Consider the following 23481-nt stretch of genomic DNA (forward strand, 5'->3'; position numbering starts at 1 on the left):
TGGCCCGGTAATGCGCACTGCCTCCGGGATCGGCCTTGGTTTTTATACCGCGCGTCTTTACTATCCTGTCTTTCTATCCAATTTTCAACTCTCCTACTATCTGCACGTGGTAGCGATGGTGGCTCGGCTTGAGCCAGTGGGCAGGCGTGTGTACTTTCCTTTTCTTTCTTCTTGGCAACAACAGACAGAACGAACGCTCTGGGCCTTGGCGACAAGGCTCATCCAGTCGCTCGACGTTATGAACTCTAATTTGTGACTGTTTGGTCTTTCTTTCATAAAATATGTAAATAAGTTTCCCTAAGTGCCAGTAAACCTGTTTGTGTTTTCGTTGTTCCAAATGTCAACTTCCATCCTTCCTCATCCCTTCTCCGACCAAACAACGCTACCCAGCATCAAAACAACTGGTCACGATGCCCGAGCCGTGACAGCGCCTGGTTGCTATGGGAAATTTGTTGCCGGCGTTTAGTAATAACATTACTTTTTATAATTTCGAAATCGCGGTTACCTTGAGCGTCATGGCACAACAAATTATCGCCGCCGCGCGCCGTTTTCGGGAATGGCGTCTTCGTCCCTCTTGAAGCGACGTCAGCCACTACATGTCACTCTGTGGCGCAAACGTCACGTGAACTTCTCTCTCCTGTGTGCGCTGGAGGAGCAAGCAGCGCCGAGGGCAGAGGAGGTCACGTGGAACGTGCATCTGTGATGGACATCGCTTCGCATTTAGAAAAGGATGCGCGGTGGCCGAAATTTCCTGAGCGACAGCGCCGAAAGCAATCACGTTTTCGAGATTATAGACACTGATATGGCTATTACTAACAGCTGGCTGCAAATCTCCGAATTAAATCAAGTGCCCAAGTGTAAAAGTTCAGTTGTTGGAAATTGCTGGAATTGGAAATCAGTTATGCATGTGTGCTTCTACAAAAACGTCCCTACCACGGCGCTTTACAGCTCTCCGGCGCGGTCATGCACTCCCCACTGAGATCCTTACTGACAAAAAGGTGCTCTAGAGATGCGGCCGTTGAAGCGTTCACGGCATTTGCTGGTAGGTCGGCGTCATCGTGTTCGTCAGACTCTTGGCAGTCGGGAAATGTCGGTACCTCGCGTGGCGCCGTCAGTTCGTGGCTATCCTGTGTCGGCGTCATCATCCGCACCAACGAAATCATCGCAAACGGTCCCGCCAGCTGTGCATCAAAAACGGGTTTCCACAAACCCACGTGCTTACGACCTCAAGGATGTTCGACAGCATTAATTACCGTTCCTGGGCCCATTCCGCGACGAAGCTAGCTCAGCGGACAGAGCCTATAGAACTACAGTGCCTGTACGCGATGGCAACGCAGAAGGCGGAAATCCGACTGGGCAGGAAACGCAAGTGCCACGTGAGCGGCTGGACCAACAAAACCGCCGCTCCAGTCCGGCTACATTACTGGTATCCGAACGTCTCATATCATTGCCTTTGGTTGATCACCGACCGTGAGCAGTACTTTCGCTTTCAACGCTGCCGCATCGCCCCATTCTCACACCGCTTCCGCTTCTTCAGGCGCTTTGCCCAGCCAGCATGGCACACACGGGGAACCGACTGACCCCTGCAGGCCGCTGACGCGCGCTTGGCCGGCGGTTATGAAAGATTTCGATGTCGCCTTTTTATAGGATTTTTTTTCTTTTGGTCGCCACGTTCTATCCGAGGTGATGCCAAGGGGGATGGGAGAACCAACCATTCGGTCTCCGCGCTCGCCGGAAGCGTGTGTTTTTCGACTGCAGAGGAGAGTTCACGGCCAGTGGCATCACCGGGGGATGCAGGGAATGAGGACCGTACCGGGTGCAGCGCTGAGGGTGGTGCAGCTGTAGCAGAGAGGAGGGGGCATTGACCGCGGTGGGAATGCTGCGCTTGTCGAGCAGCCTTATTTAAACCTGGATGGGCTGAAAGTTTCAATTCAGAACACACACTGTCACAGCTTTCTATGTCTAAATGTCTGACAGCGCATTTTCCTTCAGTGTACCTAGGCTATAAATACATCTCAGAGCGACAGGCACTGACAGCGCCCGTCCTGTGTTTCTTTGCTTCTGCTGTGTTCTGTGCCGTTCTTTTGCACTGCTCTCTAATGTTTCCAATATGAACCAACTATCTCAAACTATAGCTAGAAAGTGTGCCTGTTAAACGCAAATAAATTATTTTCCACGGTTAGCTATATTTGACGGCATGAAGAGAAAGCCCTCTCTCACCATGAGCAAATTCGGTGAGCGTTTACGCCTATCTGCTTTTCAAATCAAATAAGTTTATTCGGACATGAAACATTACATGATCACGGGATGAGGCAAAAGGAAAGCTAATAGCATACTTCCTGACGCGGCTTCACCCTGGGTTACACATCAATGGCAAGATGGACAAATCAGTTTTCCTCAAAAGAATAAAGCTCATTTATTGCAATGTTCAGTAAGCATATATTATTACAGAACATATTGATTGTAAAACAATGCTTCCTTGCAACATATGTTGGACAATTTGTATGTCTGCGTTCGTAGTTAAGTTTTAGGGCTAAGCCAAGTACGATACGGTGTCTTCCCGGCGTTCCCACGGTGCCCTTTAAGAAACTCGCATAGAGGGTGGCGCCACCTTTCCCTCTAGGCAATATTTAGGGTGCGTTTCAGTTCTCTAGACGTCCGACAAGACGTCTAGGAAGCCGTCTACATGTCCACATATTGGGACTTGTCTACAGCTCATACCGCCTCGCGGCATAAAAATGTAACTAAAGTTTATGGACAGTTATACTGCAATTTTTCTTAAACTTAGGCATGGTCATCGAAAAGCATGGAAGAAACGGCGAAACCATCGCCCGTCTCACGGCAAAAGCGGCCAACTTCCCGGAAGGATGGCATGAGGGAGGAGAGCCTAATCAGGCTCGTCCAATCCTTCATCATCAGCCACGTCGCGTACGTTGCAGCCTACCACAGATGGCTGCAACACGAACGCAACAAAATCAATGTACTCATCAGAAGAGCGTACAAGACGGCGCTGGCCTGTTCGAGTCCACGAGCACGACCCGCCTCTTACAACTCGGGATGCACAACACGCTCGAAGAAAAAGCCGGGAGGAAGATACTGGACGACCTGGGAATAGGACACTCGAACGAGGCGGAGATGAAGCTCCCCGTCCCCGAAGAGGTCCGATGCCAGACCAGAATCGACCCCATACCCAAGAACATGAACCCCGAGTTTAACAAGGGAAGAAGAGCGGCGAGGGCCAATGCTCTCATCGACCCGCACGTCAACGACGAGCACGCGCGGTACGTGGACGCGGCCGAATGCCAACGGAACGCCTTCGCAGCGGTCGTCATAGTGGCGTCGACAGGCGCCACGAGGACGGCAGCGAGCGTGAGAAGCGCCGGAGCGGAACAAGCGGAGGAGGTGGCCATCGCCGACGCAGACTGCTACACGGTGCTGAGTGACTCGAGACAGGCGGTGCGAAACTTCGCCAAAGGCCAAGTCTGCAGGGAGGCCGAGCGACCAGACTGCAACACAGAAGAGTACAAATCAAGTGGTTTCCGGCGCACGCGGGCGACGCGTCGGAACGAAGTGAGAACCACAATGAGACGGCACACGCAGCGGCGCGGGCGCTAACCAACCGCGTCCCGGCAACACACCGTCCGACGTGGTTCGGAGCCAAGGACCGCATGACGGACTACAGCGAAATCACGAAGGCCTACCGCCTGGCTCGCAGGACTCTCCCACCCCCGCACCCGAGGCTGAGTCGAGCGGAGGCGGTACTACTGAGACAGCTCCAGACCGGATCGCTACCGAGCCAGGGACTGATGCATCGCATGTACCCCGAGACCTACCCGACCGATACGTGTAGAGCCTGCCGGAGGGAGACGGCAGATCACACGCACATCTTGTGGGACTGCATCAAAAATCCAAAGGAAGCAAGATCAAGAACAATCCCGCCGCGGCTGTAGGCAGCCGCGAAGAGCACGACCAAGACCAACAGCCATGGGCCGTCCAGCAGGTCCTCGGGGCGCTCGAAAGGCAGGGACCCAGCGAACCGGCAACGGCAACGGAGACCCGCGCCGAGTAACGGCAACCTCGTAGACGACGTAGGCCCTCGTCGGGGGCACAAATAAAGTTTGCTCCAATCCAATCTTAAACTTCGCAATGACGATAATTAAAACGCGTTTTCAACAGTTCGCACATTTTTTGCTGCAATAATTTTACGCGTAAATCATACTGGTGGCGGCGCCTATCGGTCAGTCTACCTGTAGCAGACGGTAGTGCCTGCTCTCCGAATACGACGCTAAAGACATATGCCGTTATTCTTTTACTATAGACGCTATTGTTGTTGTCCTCAAGAGGATAATGCTCCTCGAACGTGCTCGTCCAGACGACCATGCAAACATAAAGAATACGAAAGACTGTAAACACAAAATTAATATGCGCGAAAGGTGATACTGCAACCGAAAAACACATGCGTGCCATTAAACCTGCTGTCTGCCGTATGTGGTACTCGGCGGCGGTGAAAAACCTAAATACAGCAGCGAGCTTTAATCCTGCACAGACACACAGACGCATGCTTGCGCAGAGCTCCGGAGCGGTGCGTTAGCGAAGTAGTACACCAGACCAGCCACGAGCGCGCTGCGCCTGGGCCTCCACACCAGGTCATTACCGTTACCGCATCGCTAGCCGGCAACAGCGCATTGGCGAAAGCGCTCGTTTTCCACAGTCAGGCTTCTTGGCCTACCTGCCTGCGATGGGTGTGCTTGTGATGTAGATTTGAGTCTGTTTTCTCCTTGTTCCCCTGGATTACAGAAAACTAATTTTTTTAAACACTCCATACGATGACAGACTGGTATAAAACCTCATATCATCACTGTGCTTGAATCAGTCAATAGAAAACTCTCTTCCAACTTTCTTTTCAAGCTTGTCTGCTGTTGCTTTGGTGAGTTCCAGTTCTCTGCTGGTACGAAACAGCATTTTTTTGCTGATTTTATTTCTTCTTCCTTTTCTTCTGCTTCATCTTCTACTCTTTGAAATTCGACATGAGCCTGTCGGAGTTGTTCTTCGGTAACTTTCAGCTCATTCTTCACTGTTGTGAGTGATTGCCTCAGATCTTGTGCTTCTTTTTGTCCGGTGCAATCCCGTGTACATTGAGGCGGCTGTGATTTCAAGGAGCTGAAGTCCATTTCAGCATCCAGACATGCTGTTGGTACATGAGGCATTCCAGAAAGTTCACAAATGTCGTCTGCTCGCATTCCACTGGCTGTTGTCACTTCTCCATTCACAGCAACATTCTGCACGCAACGCTCTTTCGGTGGCTTCCTTTTGCACCTTTCTTTGCTTGTGTGCGAAACTAAATATGCTTGGCACTGCATCATCCTTGAGGCGCCTTGTGCCGGTAGCATAGTTTGCATAAAAGTCACCATCGGCGAAGTGCTTTGAGCACACCTTTGTGTGCTTGTTTATGCGGAACTCCTTGCCCTCGTCTCTCCTTATTGCGGCAATCCATTTTCTTTTTTTTTTCAAACCAGGATTTGTGGGGAACCAACCCTAGAAAAGAGACCTGCAAGAGTACAGCCCACTTAGTAATTGGTCAAGGTGCAGGTGTAAAAGCATCAATAAACATGCACTTTGAAAAATCGTATCAGATGTCTTCTTGTGTATTCATCAAGGTGAAGAAATGAAAAATGAACATTTTCACCTCTTCAGTACATAGAGTTGAAGACAAAATAATGTGGACCATGCTTGTGCGATCAAGCTCGTCTAAGCACCATTTAGCAATACTAATGTAGTGTCTCATACTTCTGCAAGTGTCACGTCCACTTGCACATAGAGGAAGAAAACCTTCGCATGTTCATTAATAAATGTGGAGTTGAAGCCACAGAGTGTGGCCCATAATATTTTGTCTGCGAATGTGCTTCAGTCTGGCAGAGAGCTCCGGGGATGCGTATGCACAGGAAAAGTTTATCCGTCGCGCGGTAGCAGAGTTAGGTGCCTAAGCGCACCCGTGTACCGTTAGTTACTGCTAAGCTAGTGGGACGACTTTGAACACACTAATAAGGCTGAGCTCTATGCACACGAAATTTCGAGCGAAGGCCCTAGCGATGAACGGCGCTGTCGCGCTATTTCGCCCGTAGCCCAGAAATGCATGCCGCTTGTGCTTTGTTTAAGGCTTCCAGTTTGTGCGCTCCTCCCCATGATCTGTCGTCGCCTCAGCAAGCGGACCGGACTGGGTCAGCGCAGTTGCCGTAGAGAAAATATTCCTTTTGCCGTGACTGTGAGGCAGAGCTGCAAAACTTAGCTTAACTTAGTAAATCAATGTACTGCCGTTAAAGGAAGGCTAACAACACTTGGAGCGGACTAGACTACGAGCAGGCGCACTGCAGGGCGAAATGCGCGTCGATCCGGGTACGGGCGTTCGATCAGCAGATGCGGTGCGCCTAGCCGTCGGTGCAAAATCACTCGCGGTTTGCTCACTTCAGATCAAGGCGACAGATTACGGGAGTGTTTGCTAAGCCGGAGTGCGCAGGCACTGACCCAACGAAAACACCGCTGCAGCTGCTGCACTCCGCTTATGTCGGCGTCGTTTGCTGCAGGTTCGCAACGGAGAGAACGACGGCGCTCCTCGCCGCGCCACATCGTCGTGCTTTTTCTCCGTGCCGAACAGCGCTTGCGTGCGCGGTCGCAGCAGGTTGGCGAGAACTTCACGAGTTACATCGAGGATGTCGTCGATCTGTGCAAGAGGGTGAACGCTCAGATGCCCGAAGCCGACAAGATCAGACATATTCTCAAAGGCATTTATGACGACGCCTTTCAGATGTTGGCGCGAGACCTGCGCACCGTCGCGGAAGTCGTCACCCTGTGTCAGAGCTTCGACTAACTAAGCAAGCAGAGGGCTCTGACACGCGAACACACCACGAACGTCGACTCGCTTGCTGGCCTAAACGATGCAAGAGACCAGTCATCGCTCCTTCCGCGCATCAAGAGCTTCATCCGTGAAGAAGTTGCTCGCCAGCTCACGCTTATTTCACGCCATCACCACACAACTCCGAATGTGCGGCACATCATTCAAGAACAGGTCGCTGAGGCTCTCCCGCAAGCCCCTCAGCCCACACCTCTTGCGGCCCCGCTGACATATGCGGACGTTGTTGCGCGACCTACCTATGCTCCGCCTCCTGGTCCCGTTCGAGAGCCCCCAGCTTTTATTCCGCCGCCTGCTCATCTGAGAACCTCCTGGTGCACGCCTGATAATAATCGACCGCCTGCTCAACTGGGAAACTCCTGGCGCGCGCCTGACAACCGCCCGATCTGCTACTTCTGTGGCTTAATTGCCAGGTCATGTGGCGCGGCTTTGCCGTCGACGCATGAACGTCTCACGAACACCTCCTGAAGTTTCCGGTTACTGGTCCCAGCGTCAGTACTCACCTCCTGCTGAGCCGCCCCTAAGCCGCTCTCTGTCTCCTGAGCGCACCTCCTTCTCTGGATGCCGTTCGCCTTCTCCACATCGGCGCTCCATCTCTCCGATGCGACGGCGTCCCTCGACCACTCAAGAGGAAAACTAGGTGCCGCAGTTCCTGAAGCGAGAACTGCGCAGTCATCGAAATTTGAAAGGCCTCGTTTGTCTGCCGCCAATTTAATTGAAGTTTTTGTAGAGGGCGTATCTGTGATGGCGCTTGTGGACACCGGTGCTGCGGTTTCTGTCATGGATGCAACGCTTTGCCGATCTTTGAAGAAAGTGAAGACGGCCCTTTCTGGCCTGTCGTTACGAACTGCAAGTGCGCACCTCATCCAGCCGTTAGCAGCGTGCACTGCTCGAGTAGTCATAGCAGACATTCTATATTTGGTTGAGTTCATCGTTCTGCCGTCATGTTCACATTCGATCATCTTGGGCTGGGACTTCCTATCGCTTCATGGCGCGGTCATCGACTGTGCGCTCTCTACGTTGCCGAATCCCGTGCCAGGGACTGAAATTTGCGGTGCCCCTGTTCCTGCCAAAGCTTTTGTCGCCGACAGTACCGATATTCCTGCGTGCTCTTCCGTGATTGCGCCTCTCTCCTGTGCTTGTGTTCGCGATGCCAGTGTCCTCTTCACGTCGTCTCCTATTTCTCTGCGTCGCCATTGCCTGCCGCTACCTTATGCCCTGCTCAATTTCTCCGCCGGCCTCACCGCACTGTGGGTCTTCAACCCGTTTTCAAGCCCCTTCACTTTGCGCCGTGGAGAATGCGTCGGCACCGTGCAGCTCTTTGATTTTGTTTTCAACCATCCCGACGCTGCCGCAGAATCACCACCGTTCGCCATGGACGCCCTCATCTCACCTACTCCTGCGCCCGCCCCATTGTTGACCGACCTATTCCTTCGCTCTATCGACGCCACTCTACCTCCAACTCAGCGAACGCAGCTTCTTGCGCTTCTTGAGGAGTTTCGCTCCTCCTTCGATTGCCACCAACGCGTTTTGGGGCGCACGTCGACTGCCGAGCATCGCATTGACACCGGCGCCCATGCCCCTCTGCGACAGCGACCATATCGTGTTTCCGCCACTTAACGACGAGTTATTGAAGAACAGGTACACACCATGCTTCAGAGCGGCGTTATTCAGCCTTCCACCAGTCCCTCGGCCTCCCCGGTTGTCCTCGCCAAGAAGGATGGCTCCGTTCGATTTTGCGTCGATTACCGTCGCATTAATAAGATCACACGCGAAAACGTCTACCCTCTGCCCCGTATTGATGACGCTCTGGACTGTCTACAAGGCGCGGAGCTCTTTTCTTCCCTTGATTTGAGCTCTGGTTATTGGCAGGTCCCAATAGCAGCTGCAGATCGTGCCAAAACCGTGTTCGTGACCCCTGACGGCCTCTACGAGTTTACCGTCATGCCTTTCGGCCTGTGTAACGCTCCTTCGGCCTGTGTAACGCTCCTGCTACTTTCGAGAGAATTATGGATACCGTTTTGTGTGGCCTCAAGTGGAAGACGTGCCTGTGCTACCTGGACGATATCGTTATCTTTTCACTCGACTTTCAAACGCATCTATCTCGCCTGCGGACGTCTTGACATGCCTCACAAACGCAGGCCTGCAGCTAAACTTAAAAAAAATTCACCTATGCAGCCCGTGAACTGACAATTTCAGGTCACGTTGTGTCGAAAGACGGTGTACGCCCTGACCCAGCGAAACTTCGTGCCGTGACTGAATTTCCCAAACCTGCCACCACTAAGGAACTTCGCAGCTTCCTAGGGCTCTGCTCTTATTTTAGGCGTTTCATTCGCAGCTTTGCCTCAATTGCTGCCCCTTTGACTCAGCTGTTCGGCGCCAATGTCGATTTTTTCGGCTTGGTCACCCGCCTGCGACGACGCCTAGAACACCTTAGGTCGTCTCCTTACGGCACCTCCCATCTTGCGCCATTTCGACCCGGCGGCCCCGACTGAAGTTCACACGGATGCCAGTGGTATTGGTCTCGGTGCAGTGCTCGCTCAGCGCAAATATGGATACGACGAACATGTCGTTGCCTATGCCAGCCGCATACTTACAAAGGCTGAGTCTCACTACTCTGTGACTGAAAAAGAGTGCCTCGCCATTGTGTGGGCCTTAGGCAAGTTTCGCCCTTACGTGTACGGCCGTCCTTTCGACGTCGTTACGGATCATCACGCCCTTTGTTGGTTTTATTCTTTGAAAGATCCTTCCGGCCGCCTGGTGCGATGGGCGCTGCGTCTTCAATAATATAACGTCCAAGTCGTCTACCGGTCGGGCCGCAAACATCAGGACGCCGACGCCTTGTCTCGCTCCCCGCCGAACTTGCCAGCCTCTGCGAAATCGGAGCCCCTACGCCGTCTCCCACCGTCAGTGACATGCCTTCTGAACAGCGAAAGGACCCCTGGATTCGTGCTCTTCTCTACTTTCTCTCCGACCCATCGGCGGCTACACCATCCCGCGCGCTGCGCCGTCAAGCTTCCCATTTTGAGATTCGAGATAACCTGCTTTATCGCCGTAATTATCATTCTGATGGATGAAAATGGCTCCTCGTCATTCCTCGCCACCTACGGTCCTATATCTGCTCATGTTTTCACACTGACTTGCAATGCGGTCACGCAGGCCTTTTCAAGAATTACACGTACGCGCCTCCGCCTCCGCTACTATACTGGCGTGGCATGTACAATTTCGCTTTGAAATGCGTACGCCCGTGCCTCGACTGCCAACGCCGCAAGACACCCACTACCCGTACTGCTGGCGAGTTGCAGCCGCTATCTTGTCCACCTCGCCCTTTCGTCCGCGTTGGCATGATTTATATGGGCCCCTCCCGTATACTGCTTCTGGCAAACGATGGATCATTGTTGCCGTCGACCACCTCGCGCGGTATGCTGAAACCGCCGCGCTCTCTGCTGCCACGGCACAGGATGTGGCATCTTTTCTTCTGCGTCGGTTCATCCTTCGACACGGTGCTCCTCGGGAACTCCTCGGCGAAAGAGGCCGTGTCTTCCTATCTGATGTCATCAAAGCTCTACTCCGTGAGTGCAACGTCATCAATCGGACTTCCACCGCTTACCACCCTCAGACCAACGGCCTCACTGAACGCTTTAACCGCACTCTGGGGGACATGCTGGCTATGTACGCCGGTTCGAAACACACGACCTGGGACCTTATTCTCCCGTATATTACGTTCGCGTACAATACTGCTACGCAGTCTACGACAGGATTTTCTCCTTTCTTCCTCCTTTATGGCCGCCATCCCTCCGTTCCAATTGATACTGTCCTCCTCTACCACCCTGACGCATCTGAGTGCACCACCGTTTCCGAAGCCGCCAAGCATGCCGAAGACTGCCGCCAGATTGCCCGGTCGCTCACGACAGCTGTACCCAGTCCCTGCAAAAAAAAAAAAAATGCATGTGGTTTAGCTCTGGTTAACCCAAGTCGAATTGCGAAAGCTTCGTTTCCTCGGCACGTCGTCTACGCAGCTTCTCATTCCGACGCTCTCGAGAATTCAAAGCGGTCTCTTCCGCAGTTGAAGAGTGAGTCACTAAGGGAGGTGTCACTTCTAGCCGCATCTGCGTTACGACGCTTCTCGAGTCTTGCGGCGCGTTCTTCTGGCGTCTCTTGAGCGCGTTGTCTCTTGCTCGCTTCGTTCTGTCGTTGTTGCGTCTCTTTCGCGCTCTCCATAACGACTACAATATGCACGCCGTTTAGCTAAACGTTGTTCCCGCTCTTCATCCGTTTCTTCCGCACGCCGCCGCTTCTTAGCTGCAGCACATCGTTGCAGCTTCACCTTATACACATCATCCGACATACCGTGGAGGACTCGCTGGGACGACTGCGACGAGCCGAGTTGGGGGCCGCTTTTCCACAGCTGGCATGACGTCACGTACAGCGAGCGCCCCTCGCGACAGCGGCGCGCAGCTGCAGCATGGAGGATTCGCTGGGACGATCGCGACGAGCCGAGTTGGGGCCCCGCTTTTCCACAGCTGGTATGACGTCACACATAGGTCACGCTAAAGGTCAATGGTGGATTTTCCGGGACGACGGCCAAGAGCGGAAACCTCGAGCAGTATTGCTTTCGCAATAAAACGCGCCACGATGAAGATCAACGTCCCCAGCATATCTCGCCCGGCTCTCTTGTCTGGCTGTGGATACCTCCCAGTACTCCGGGCCTCTCCCGGAAACTGCTGGCTAAATATCAAGGGCCCTATCGCATCTTGGAACAAACATCTCCAGTCAACTATATTGTTGAGCCCCTCACGCCGTCACCCGATCTCAGACGCCGCGGCCGTGAGACTGTACATATCCAGCGCCTCAAGAGATACTACGACCCCGCTGTCTTGTCCGCCCCCTAAGTCGCCAGGATGGCTCCTCTTCTGTCCGGGGGCCATTGTAAGGAAGACGACGAGCATATGCGCGAGCCGCATGGTCATCGCCTGGTGCACACTCTTGGCTGGACTAGCTGACCTCGGACTGCTGTTGGGCCTGCTCCCGTTAGGAAGCTTCTCAGAATAAACCCCACATTACACGTGAAAACGAACAGGTCACGGACGAGAAGGGGCAAGCATGCAGCTGTTTCATGCGCTCCGTGCTCTGGATACACACCTTGTTTCCGTGCGCGTCTCTTACGCCGCGCTGGCTGCAGAAGGGCACACAGCAGCATGCCGGCATCGCGACTGTAGCTTGGAGCAGAGAGCTAATGTCAAGGAAGATGTCTAGGACACAGAAACAAGAAAATTGCGCTTCTTGTGGCTGCGCTTGGCGCCGTACCTTTCAATGCGGCCCGAGCGCAGTCCAGCAGGCGTATGCCCAAGTAATGGCGGAGGCACCGCAGTTCGCGCGCCACGTACCAGATGGCGCTAAATTTTCTAAAGGGTGTATTACGCATGCGAGACAGCGTCTCTCAGCGTGAAGCACCTCCCTCGTGTGACGCAGCTGTTGCGTAAAGCACTCCGCCTTGCAACAGTGTGCAGCGAGCGGCATCGCGCCTTTCTACCGGCTGCAGAAGCGATCGCTTAAAGAAATAGCTCTCCCTTATCGCCGACCCATCAGTTCATTGGTTTCGATCGCCGAGAAGGAAAACGGTGGCCTGCTATAAATTAAATTGTTTTCCATTTCATTGCCTCGCGGAGTTAAAAAAGCATGCATGCAGCATATATGAAAATATCCGAGAAAGATCCGGCAACGGAAGTCCAACAGCGAGACAAACGTATACCTTTGGACTCCTATCGGACGGCCGACGAACGTCCACCGGCTGTTTGCGGATGTTCAGCAGACGTCCGGAACATCCGAAACTCCAATGGATATCTGAGGCTAGATTACGCAACTGTTGGTGAATTACAAACGCAGGCCCGGAGCGGTCTGCATGCTCTGTGGCAGAGCGCCTGAATCCGGCGGAGAGCGTGTGACCTGAAATTGCAATTGGAGTACGTTTGCTCTGGCCGGAGCATGTAGGTGGCGCTCGCGAACTGCGGGAGGAAGTACCCGTCATTCCTTGCGCTTGCCCGCGCTCTTCGCGCGATTCACTTTTGAGTCCATAGCGGCGGGCGAAGCTGATCTTCTGCTACGGAGCCCGGAGATGAGCCGGCGCGGCGGACGCGACAAGCCGCCGGAAATGCAGGGCGCCGCTGAAAAAGAACATCCCGCAAACTTCCGGTCGGATCCGCCGATTTCGGCGGAGCAGTCCCGACTGCTCCACGGAGCAATCTCGGCTCGGCAACCGCTCCCTGCCTACGATTGGAAGACGCGATTCATGGCTCAGATCTGCGTTTGGAATACAGTTGCTCCGAAAAGAGCAGAAAACGTTGCTCCCAAAGTGCTCCAACTCTGCGATTGGAAGTCACCATGTGACAAATTCTGTCACAAGTTATTGACAGTGACGTCAAAATGACGTCACGATGAGACGTCACCACGTGACGCAATGAGGAATCAGCCAATTACAGCAGGGCAGTGCCCCGAGAACATTCGAGGGGCCGTCTGCTTAATTTTTTGTAAAAAGAAACAATAAGCAACGATGAAAATAACTAATATTTTATTTTGTCAAAACATTGTGTTTTAAAGTTTGAAAATATTAAGCAAAACAAAAAGCGTTCGAAGTTGTGCTATTAAATTGACTTGGGTAACTTTCGGTGCCGCGGGGGTGTGCTGACGGCAGTAAAAAGGCCGCTTTGCACAGAAGCAGCTGTTTCACGCCGTGTTTTTTTTTTTTTGCGCGGCATCTGGAATCGAGCTACTGTGCGGTTGACCTAAGTGCACAGAGAAATTTCAACGAATGCAGTGAAGGCTACATGACTACCGAGCGAACTTGCAAGAAGCGCTTGGTACGAAATCGACGAAGACGGCTCTTTCGATCGATGACAAAAATGCCAAAAGGTGAGGCGTTGCAGTATGTGACGAGTGGTTGGTTGTTTCTTTCCCTTGGGAAACAGAAGACGACCACGAAGTGTCATTTGCTGGGAAAATAAAGTGCTTTGCCAGCTTATAAGCGTGTCTTATTTATATGTAGCTGTGTGTCAGAGGTGACGACGGAACCCACCCCTTCTGCGCACTAACTTTACGAATTGCCTCCAATACCTGCCGCACGCATTTGCTCACCGTCGGTTGTGCGATGCCGACGTGCGCCTCGCTACCAACGGCAGCCTGAAAGCCGCCCGTGGCAAAGAACCGCAGTGCACACAGCACCTGCCGCCGCACCGACAGCGCACTCGCACGCAAACCTCCCAGTTCATCGGCGTGTTCGTCGCACAACGACTCCACAGTCTGCTTCTCCAGTCGAAAAAGGCGTCGAAACAGCTCGATCGTCCGGCAAGTCAAACGCGTCTTCGTGCGCCCTCCTTCGCCGTTGATCGCGCCAGCGCAGCCGCCTCAGTCGTACGGCCGCGTACACCGCCGCCATTTCCTGTCACAAACTCAACGGTCAAATTGACAGCCTCAGAACTGTTGGTGACTTCCAATCGCAGAGTTGGAGCACTTCGGGAGAAACGTTTTCTGCTCTTTTCGGAGCAACTGTATTCCAAACGCAGATTTGAGCCAAGGATCACGTCTTCCAATCGTAGACGAAGCGGTTGCCGAGCCGAGATTGCTCTGTGGAGCAGTCGGGACTGCTCCCCCCCGACTGCTCCGCCCATAGAGCTACTACTACCAACACTAGAGCGAAAGCGGCGGCAGCACTCCCATGTAAACCCTCTCCACTTTTTTTACAACCGTGGACGACAGCCATCTTGTTACTCCGCTCATGGTTCCCTGCATGGTCCAGGCGACCTAGACCAGGTTTAACGGCAGTTTGCAGCGTACTAATCTGGCAACCTCACAACTTCCCCCAGTATGGCCGCACGCTTCGTAGTGCGCGTCAAAAAGTTGTACGAGGAATGGTGCTGCGGCTTGCTTAGGTACTGTGTTGATTTCCTTTCTAGTTCATGCGCAAAATGTTCGCGATGGTGCGCGCACGAAGATACTTCAAGGTGGCGGCGAATCTTGTGCCGCTCATTACGTATGATTTGTGTTTGTGTGAGCCGAGATCAACGAGGATGGTTGGCGAGGTTCAGCAAGGTTTGTTTTGATGTACGGGGTATTATAAAACGTGCCTGCCCCATGCCTTTTGGCGTAACCTGGAGTTCCTTTAGTAAAGTGTGCACCATCGCCACCTCCTGTCTTCTCCGGCGGTCAGATCTCGTTGGTGTTCCATACAGCAGACGAGGCAGAAGGGAGACGACACTCGCGCGGAGTGCAGCGCATGCCTTCTGTACCGCTGCCTGTTAAGATGCGAATTCTGTTTGAATACAACGGAAGATCTGTAACAGACTCCGTTCCGAAAGGTTTAATCTGCTTGCAACGAAGCACCAAAGTGTACATACATGGAAGAGCTTTATGCAAGAGACATGTGGGATAAGTCGCACTCGGAGAGCACTAACAGAGTATTGTGCAAGGTGATTATAGTAAAGAGAAACGTTGGAATGCGGTTTGCTTGCGTACAGCTTTGGAAATATTAAAAATTCAGGCCATATTCTGTAAAACAAAAAAATTGACACAATCTGCACAATTACAAGCATGTGAGATTATTATGCAACCTGCCACTGCAAAGTTACAGCTGGTTTCATAGTTGACAGTCATTTAACTTCAGCAGTTATGTTTGTGAATGCCTGCTTTTTATTTCTGCCATAAATTCACTGATGTTACTGTTTTACACACTAGACAAATAAAAGTATCATAGCTTGTAAATGTCTCAGTCATACACAATATAGCACTAAATACTTTGCACATCTTTTCACACACTCAAAGAATGCACATGAAAAAAAAAATAGAAACAGTACCAAGACCTCTGCTCTCATTTGTTGAACACCTAATAGGGCAGCCTTGATGCAGTACTGAGGGAAACTTGAAAAAAAAAAACACATGTTCAACATAGTATCAATACAGTGATTTTGCATGAACAATGTTCGAATAAATGTTCGATGTCACTCTTCATCATACTTGTTATCTATAGCAGGACTGTGCATTTGGTGCAGATCCCTTCAGAAATAGCATCCCTCATAGCCTGTGCCACTCTGGGATGTTAAACCCCACAAAACCAAAAAAATAGAACCTTCAGAAATGCACATGAACATCTGTGTAAAAGCTGAAATGTGCAACTGCTTTGCATTTAGATTTCTTTAACGCGAATAAATGTTTGAGTACCTGCTGAGAACTTCAGTGATCTTAGCTTCGGAAACATTTTCTGCACTGAACATTGCACTGGTGAAGAGTTGTTGCATTACGCATATAAGGTGTGTTTTAAGAAACTTCAACAAAAGGATTCTTATTTCTTCTACTACAATCAACAGACATATTTACCTTGCGTGTCATGCATCATTGCCATTTATCTGACATAAGGCGCGACAAGAGATCTTTGCAAGGTAATGGAACGCAGTCCTGAATTTTACACTGCGATACTACTCTATATACATGTACATTGGCCAGGTTCATTCCTACAATGCACTGGTGAAGCTGCCCCACTACTGTCGCTGTATCAACAGTTGTTGAACGCCAACTTGTGATAATGTAAACTCAGGAGTATTTAAGAGAATATGCAATGCGGCTAGTTGGAACAGCTGGTACTCTGTATTTTGTAATAAATTTTCGGCGTGTGTAAGACCCCCAGGTATCAAAATTATTGAAGAATCCTCTTCTGCAGCGTGCTGCATAACCCAAGTGCGCCTTTGGCTTGTAAAAATTTATTATTATTAGTTTATTCGTGTTTCCTTCATTCCTTGCTTTGAACTAAATAATTGTCATTAAGTTGCGGTGCAGACAAAGGGAGATAATTGAGGGGCTCATTATGACATATACACTGACAGTTCATTAACTTTGGATTCCTTCATGTATATGTCGCTAAGTTGATTAGTGCAATTGGAAATGGTTGTTATTGATGCTGAAACAAGATTTGCTCTGTAAGCAGTGCTCTAACATATGCCTCTCTTGCCTTTGTTATCCTTCTAGCCTCCTCTCTGACTGAGTGTCACATATTTCTTCAAAACGAACTTGATCACTCCAATTACATGTGCTGGGCTCTGTTTGTAATGTTCTACTTCATTCAAGCTCTTCTCATGTCGTTGGCAGAACTGCTGGAAGGACTGTGGCCAAGCGGTCAACGTTTTTGTGCCCTTGCTCATCACTGCAGCGGAAAATCTGGAAAAAAAACGCGACAGTGCCGTTATGAATTTTTCAGAGAAGAACAGTACTCACACATAAAGCACGATGGCGGCATTCTGCGGAAACTCTGTGCACGAGCGAGACAAAGCGGTAGATCGCGACGCGCGGAGCCACAGCGCGCTGCGTGCTTACGGCATCTACTGAGCAACTGACAGGCGAGCGTGTATAAGCGGACGGTTCTGTTCTCTGTATTATCTTGTTTGTTATCTGTGTTCTTATGCTTTTGAGCGAAGGCGGACTTACTCGCCCGGCCGACTTCTATGGTAGTTTCGGGTGTCGCTCTGAACGCTGCCGACGGGTCCAGAGTCCCGATTCTTGTGTGCGATCGATCGACCGCCGTGCGCGCAAGAGATACGATCGGCCAACGTGCGCACGGGAAACGACTTGCGTGTGCAGCGCTTTCCTGGCACAGAATCAGACATCCAAAACCAACACCAGCAGTGAAAGCAACGTTCGTGCGAAAGACTGCGAACCGAGCGGCGGGAGTGAATGAGCCCAAAGTGCGAAGAGTGGCTAGAACGCACGGTCGAAAAAGAGGGAGACCGCTCTCAGTGGATTATGCAAGGGAGTGCCTTGAGCAGACACATGGGGTGGAGAGGTGTGTAATGCAGCGCGTATTGGGCGTATGAAACTGCCGTATCTTAATTCTGTCCTGCAGTCTACGCCGTAAGTAGTAATAAACTAGCATACGTAGGTAACCTACAGCTGCTACAGCAGACGAAACGAAAACGAAACTTTCCCAAGTTTTCTTGTACACTTTTGCATATTTCAAATTTTGAAACAACAAAAAGAGTTTGGTGTAATGCTCAAACATGTTCTTGGATGTTTAAAGTTTTAGAAGTTTATATTTAATGTAGCCATATTGAAAATATTCGCTTAATTTTCAGTAGCGCAAACAACTAATAAGTACAGGCAACTATGGGAGTAGCAAGATGGCGCTGCCCGAGTGTATGACAACCTCCTCTCCGCGCTTTACCCCCCTGGCTACAGTGGCTGTTCCAGCCACTGTACCCTGGCTCCGCCGAAATCGGCGGAGTCGACCGGAAGTTTGCGTGACTTTCTTTTTCAGCGGCGCTAGCGGCGCCCTGCATTTCCAGCGGCTTGTCGCGTCCGCCGCGCCAGCTCCTCTCCGCGCTCCGTAGCAGACGATCAACTTCGCACGCCGCTATGGGCTAAAAAGTGAATAGTGCGAAAAGCGCGAGTAGGCGCAAGGAATGACAGGTACTTCCAGCAGTTCGCGAGCGCCTCCTACATGCTCTGGCCAGAGCAAATAATAATAATAATATGCTCTGGCCAGAGCAAGTCTACTCCAATCGCAATTTCAGGTCGCGCGCTCTGCGCCGGATTCAGGCGCTCTGTCACAGAGCGTGCAGATTGCTCCAGGCCTGCGATTGGAATTCAGCACGTGACAAAAAACTGTCAATAGACAAGCGTCATGTTTGTAAACAAAGGTGGCGCTGCGGTCGGCAGCGACGCGGGGTGTAGGCAAAACGCAGCGCGCCTACACTGCGCCAAGCTATGCTGCCTTCGAAACCAACAGGTGTATGCGAATATTTCAAAGCATGCGCGTCGCTTGTGGTTAGAAACATTTTTGTTGGTGCTCGGAGAGTAGTTCTGTACTTTTTGAGCCTGTTCGCCAGACGGAATTAGTAGGCAGAGCGCTGCATCGGGTGCTTCTCCGCTCCTAGTTGGCGGCAAGTAACAGCGCAGTGCTACGGCAGATGAAGGCGCGATGATTCTGGTGTGGGCTAGTTGATGCATACTTTCTATGACAAAGATTGACACAGCGCAACGGAACGAGGACGAGAAGAAGAAACACGAAACACAGGGTGGGCGCTGAAAGTACGCACCAACTAGCCCACACCAGAATCATCTTAGAACGTATTTCTTCTACATTGGGCTCTTTTTTTCTGTCAACGACCTATGCACGATTGTGACATAGCCCTGGTCAACTGGTAGCTGTCACCACCTGCAAGTCGAGAGTCAGCGCCCGTCCTGTGTTTCGTGTTTCTTCTCGTCCTCGTTCCGTTGCGCTGTGTCAATCTGTGTCGTAGGAAGGCGCGAGGTATGGAGAGGAACTAATCGTCTACAGTTCTCAACTTAAGCTATGTTGCTATGCTATGTTGCTACAAGTTATCAACTTATGGGCCGATAAAGCATATCCGATTGCTAGTGCAAGATAGGACGACGTGATGCACGACGCGAATCAGCTTTCTTACACGACGAACCTTGTAATGTGCTTCCTATTTTCCCATAGCCGCTTCCCTCCGGATAACTTGGAAATTAATGAACACTACAGCTGCTTTGAATAAGGCAAATGTGATCCGAGAGCTCCACGAGCGCATGTATAAACGTTTTCCTCGCGCTCCAAACGAAATTTACGCGCACTCTGCTAAGCTACAAAATTTTGCTTCTTATTTTAGAATTTATTCATGTGTGCGCATTCTGCTTGATTGGCTGGCTTTTGGCGCGGAATTTTCTGTGTTTGCCAGGTTCTGATCGACCTACAGTGTGAAAATTCAATCAAGTTGGGAAATAACACTGCGCGACATTGTCGAGATCCTATAGCGTCGTTGGACCGGCGTAGAAACGACACACTTGTTGAAATTCGCGACAATTAATACAGAGAAAAAACCGTCGTGCGTGCTACTGCCCGAGTGCGGTGCTTCATCCAGCGCGGCACGGTGTGGACGCTGAATTAAGGCGACTGGCGGCAGCTTAATTTTTGTATTTACTTTTGCGCAAAGTGACACTCGGGACGCTGTCCGGGTGATAGGCATCTGAAAAAGGCCCCCCGAGTTCAACTTACGATCCCAAGCACACAGAATATCGCGCCTAAACTTATGCTGAGAGCACGACAGAATGAGAGCGAGTTGCATGCGTGACTTGATTTTTGCACAGTTCACGCGACCGAACAACAACGATGCGAAGTCAGAGACACGAACCACCTTATTAGATTTGAATGCAGAAACGCAATGTAATAACCCACGGGGTGAAATGAGCTCGGCGTAATAACCCACGAGCTCGGCTGTAATAATTATCCGCGAAGCCGATCCGTCGCCGAACTTGTCTTGCTCCTCGGCCCCTGCCCGTCGCTTTCGCGTCTATCTGACTGCAATAAACTTGTGGAAACTTATGCCGCTTCCTTTCTTCTGCATTGCGGCTCAACCAACCGCACCACAATTTGTCGGCACGCCGTGAATTGTGCCCAAAAACACGCAAGCGTGGCGCACCCAATGCGGAAGGTCCCGCTTTTTGCCTACACAACGAAAGTCACTGCTGACGCCAGCGCCGCCGCATCTCTTTGACGTCACGGCCTGACGCTTGTCTATAACCGCCTGCATAATTAGGTGTGCTACGTCATCACTTCTGTCATATTCGTGACGTCATCAGCAGCCACCCATGACGCAAAAAAGCATTAAGGCCACTGGCCACAACCGACCAATAGGAGCGAAGCTTATTGACACCTTTGTGACAAGTTTTTGACAATTTCCTAATTGACAGTTACGTAATCTAACCCCTGTTCTCGCTTGGGTTTTTTTATTTCCTTTTTTGGGCATAAGTGATGAGCAGAAAGAACAGAATCCTTCAGTCCGTGTCCTCCTTTTGCGTTATCAGTAGATAAGCGTTGGCCGATATGAGCATCTAACATTTTGTAAAAAGCAGGAGCTCAACTCAATTTACTGCGTCCGCGAGCATTCTAGCGCTAGATCGTTATGTTCAGTTCTTTCGTCTCAAAGACGCCACTCAGACACAGGAAAATTCTCCCGTACGCCACACTCAGTGCACGCCACAGCAAGGGATCCAAACCCTCCTTCATATGTCACTGACAGGCCGAATTCGAAAGACGGAAGGCCCCACGTACTTGCTTGATATGATTCTTGAACTAAATGCTCACGCTGCGCAAGTGCGGTCATACAGGCAGTGCTCATAGCGGATAACAAAATTAAGGGCGCCGTAGAAGATTTGCAATACACTGTGAAACGAGCATCAATGGTGGCTCCATATCGTCCATATGATTTCGAAATGCACCACGTCTTAGCAGCGCTACAAGCAGATCATATGGCTACAGAAACTAACGCAAAGCATGGAACAGCAGAAAAAGCCGGCCTGCACAAAGCTAGAGGTCAGAGAAACAACAAAAAAAGATAAAAATGTGCCAGCCTAAAAACTTCCTTTCAGACCCCACTCTGTCCTCTTCGTTCCAGCTCATACATACACACGCAGGCTGCACTCTCAATTACACCCGCATGGTGGAATGAATTAGGTAAATATATCAGTTTCTCACATCAGAAACAAAACAGTTCAGCTACAAGAGCATGCCTAAACAAGCTGCTGCCACCTCAGCGGCTGAGCATTCTTTTGCTAATGTATGACCATACACTTGAAGAGGATTTTCACGATTAGACAATCACTACATAATAAATTTAACTCAAGTTATATGCCTGTGCTAGTAATCGTACTAAACTGCAAATGATTATGCGCAACCTCCGTCAAAACCGTGGCTCAAATCGGTCAAGGTCACTACGTTTATAACTCCGTAAATGATACATTAGTGGTACCACTGCAAAAAAAAAAAATCCTTGTGAATAACACATCGTATGTACGTACGTACATCACGTTCAATAACCATTAATGAAGGTATGTATGCGAAGTAGGCCAGATATTAAAAGACTAGTAAACAGCATGCAAACGTCTCGCAGCATCAATTTACTTGCATGTTTGCTCGCTCCTGAGGTATTCGTAATGTGTGTTTGCTTAGATTTTTTTTATTTCCCACCTTCAAAGGTCTTTCAACACTACAGTGGCCAATCGGCCCGTCTGTACGTCAGCTCACGGTCTTCACGGAGCTCAGCAATGACTACACTTCCCGGGGTCAGCGCTGATATATACAGGTCACTGTTGTTATTGACAATTCACCAAAACGCCAAGAAACACGCGTCAAAACAGGCTATGCACGCGCGAAAGCATTACGGAGACGGACGGACGGAGACACGTCTGCTGGCAGTGCCTCATGCGAAGAAGCCACAGGCACTTGGGCCTCTAGCGCGGCTTACACAAGGAGAAGGTCACGTGATCCTGACGGAGCTACCACCTCGAGTGCGCAGAGCGAAGTCAGGCCGGGCCCACAGCGCATCCTCGGACAGGTCGCTGCTAGCGATACGCACGCTTGCGTCGCGGAGGTGCGTTCACTCAGCGTCAAGAATATATACGGTGCGACTAGCTCACTAACAACGCAAGGACCCTGCAGCCATCCGTAGGAAGTGCCGAAGATTCTTGCACTGTTGGCAAAGACTGACATGGCACCTCGGGCCTCCTCTGGCCAGCTACATAAGTGTCGCCGCTGCTCGCATTGACACCGGAATCAGGTGAGCCGTCCTTTCAGTCATTAGTGCACAGTTCAGAACTGAAAGTGGTAGCTACGCAGGGCGACCGTCAGTTCGCACCTATGTGTAGCCATGGTACCCACCGGTGCCGCGTACCGGTGGACGTATGCTCGTCCGATCCATGCGTTGGACGGGAGCCATGTTTGGATGGCGCCGACTCGTATCGACATGGCGTCCCGCTGCGGAACTTTGACACGTTGACGCTACGGGCATGTCCGTTGTCGAAGCATTACAGAATGTAATCGGAGGCGAGGAGCTGTACCGGGGCCACTATGAAGCTGCAAATCCGCCTTGGTGCATCGGCGAGAAGAGCTTTACGCTGTAGCGGGGTACACTGAGCGAGCTGCTACGGTTTTTTGTTTCGTATTGTCGCTCGCGACGATCAGCCGGGGTTGGTCGGGAGCAGCTCTTTGCATCGGCAAGCGGTAGCAGACAACGTTGGACTCTGGGAGCATGCTCGGTACTCTTAAATAATGCGCCGTGAATGCGGCAAGCGTTTGCAAGCGCGTGCTGGAGCACTTTCAGTGATTTTTCGGCGTGGATTAAGACGGTACGCAGCGGTTTCAGCGAGCGCGCGTTCTGTCCGCGTCTGGATGGTCCAAGCAGCCTGCCTGCGCCCATGACCACACCGCGCAGACAGGGGGTCTGTATATCGCTTCCGAGCAAAAAACAGTACCGCATGGCCATTGCCCGCTGCACTGCTGTGCTCATGAAACAATAGGTTGATTCTCTGATAAGATAACTTTGCAGTCCTTGTGGCCCGCTGTGGGTTATTTCGAGCCGTGGATGCCTTCACCATTCGCGAATGATGTGTGACTGAACTTAAATATTGAACTGCATTTTATTTTTTCTTCTCCCCTTCCCGTCTCCTTATATTGCAGGCCGAATTCAGGACTCGTTGGATAATAGAGCTCATCTTGAGATAAGCTGTGAGTCTTTACAAAGGAAATGGTTGACTTGTGC

At 51.1% G+C, this 23481-nt stretch overlaps 1 protein-coding gene across 2 annotated transcripts in view; it reads left to right on the forward strand.

Annotated features, from left to right (window-relative positions):
- The window catches only part of LOC144113854 (uncharacterized), a 53061-nt gene that overhangs the window by 24676 nt on the left and 4904 nt on the right, over positions 1–23481 (forward strand). The window contains exons 3-4 of one of the 2 annotated variants that reach the window (XM_077647199.1): positions 21920–22500; positions 23400–23447. Coding sequence is in view for 1 of the 2 variants with exons in the window: in XM_077647200.1 (XP_077503326.1) it covers positions 23400–23444 (45 nt within the window). In the remaining variant the exon portion in view is untranslated. The remainder of the gene's footprint in view (positions 1–21919; positions 22501–23399; positions 23448–23481) is intronic. The other variant, XM_077647200.1, reaches the window with a different exon arrangement.

The sequence above is a fragment of the Amblyomma americanum genome, chromosome 1, assembly GCF_052857255.1.
Source record: "Amblyomma americanum isolate KBUSLIRL-KWMA chromosome 1, ASM5285725v1, whole genome shotgun sequence".
Classification (NCBI taxonomy): Eukaryota; Metazoa; Arthropoda; class Arachnida; order Ixodida; family Ixodidae; genus Amblyomma; species Amblyomma americanum.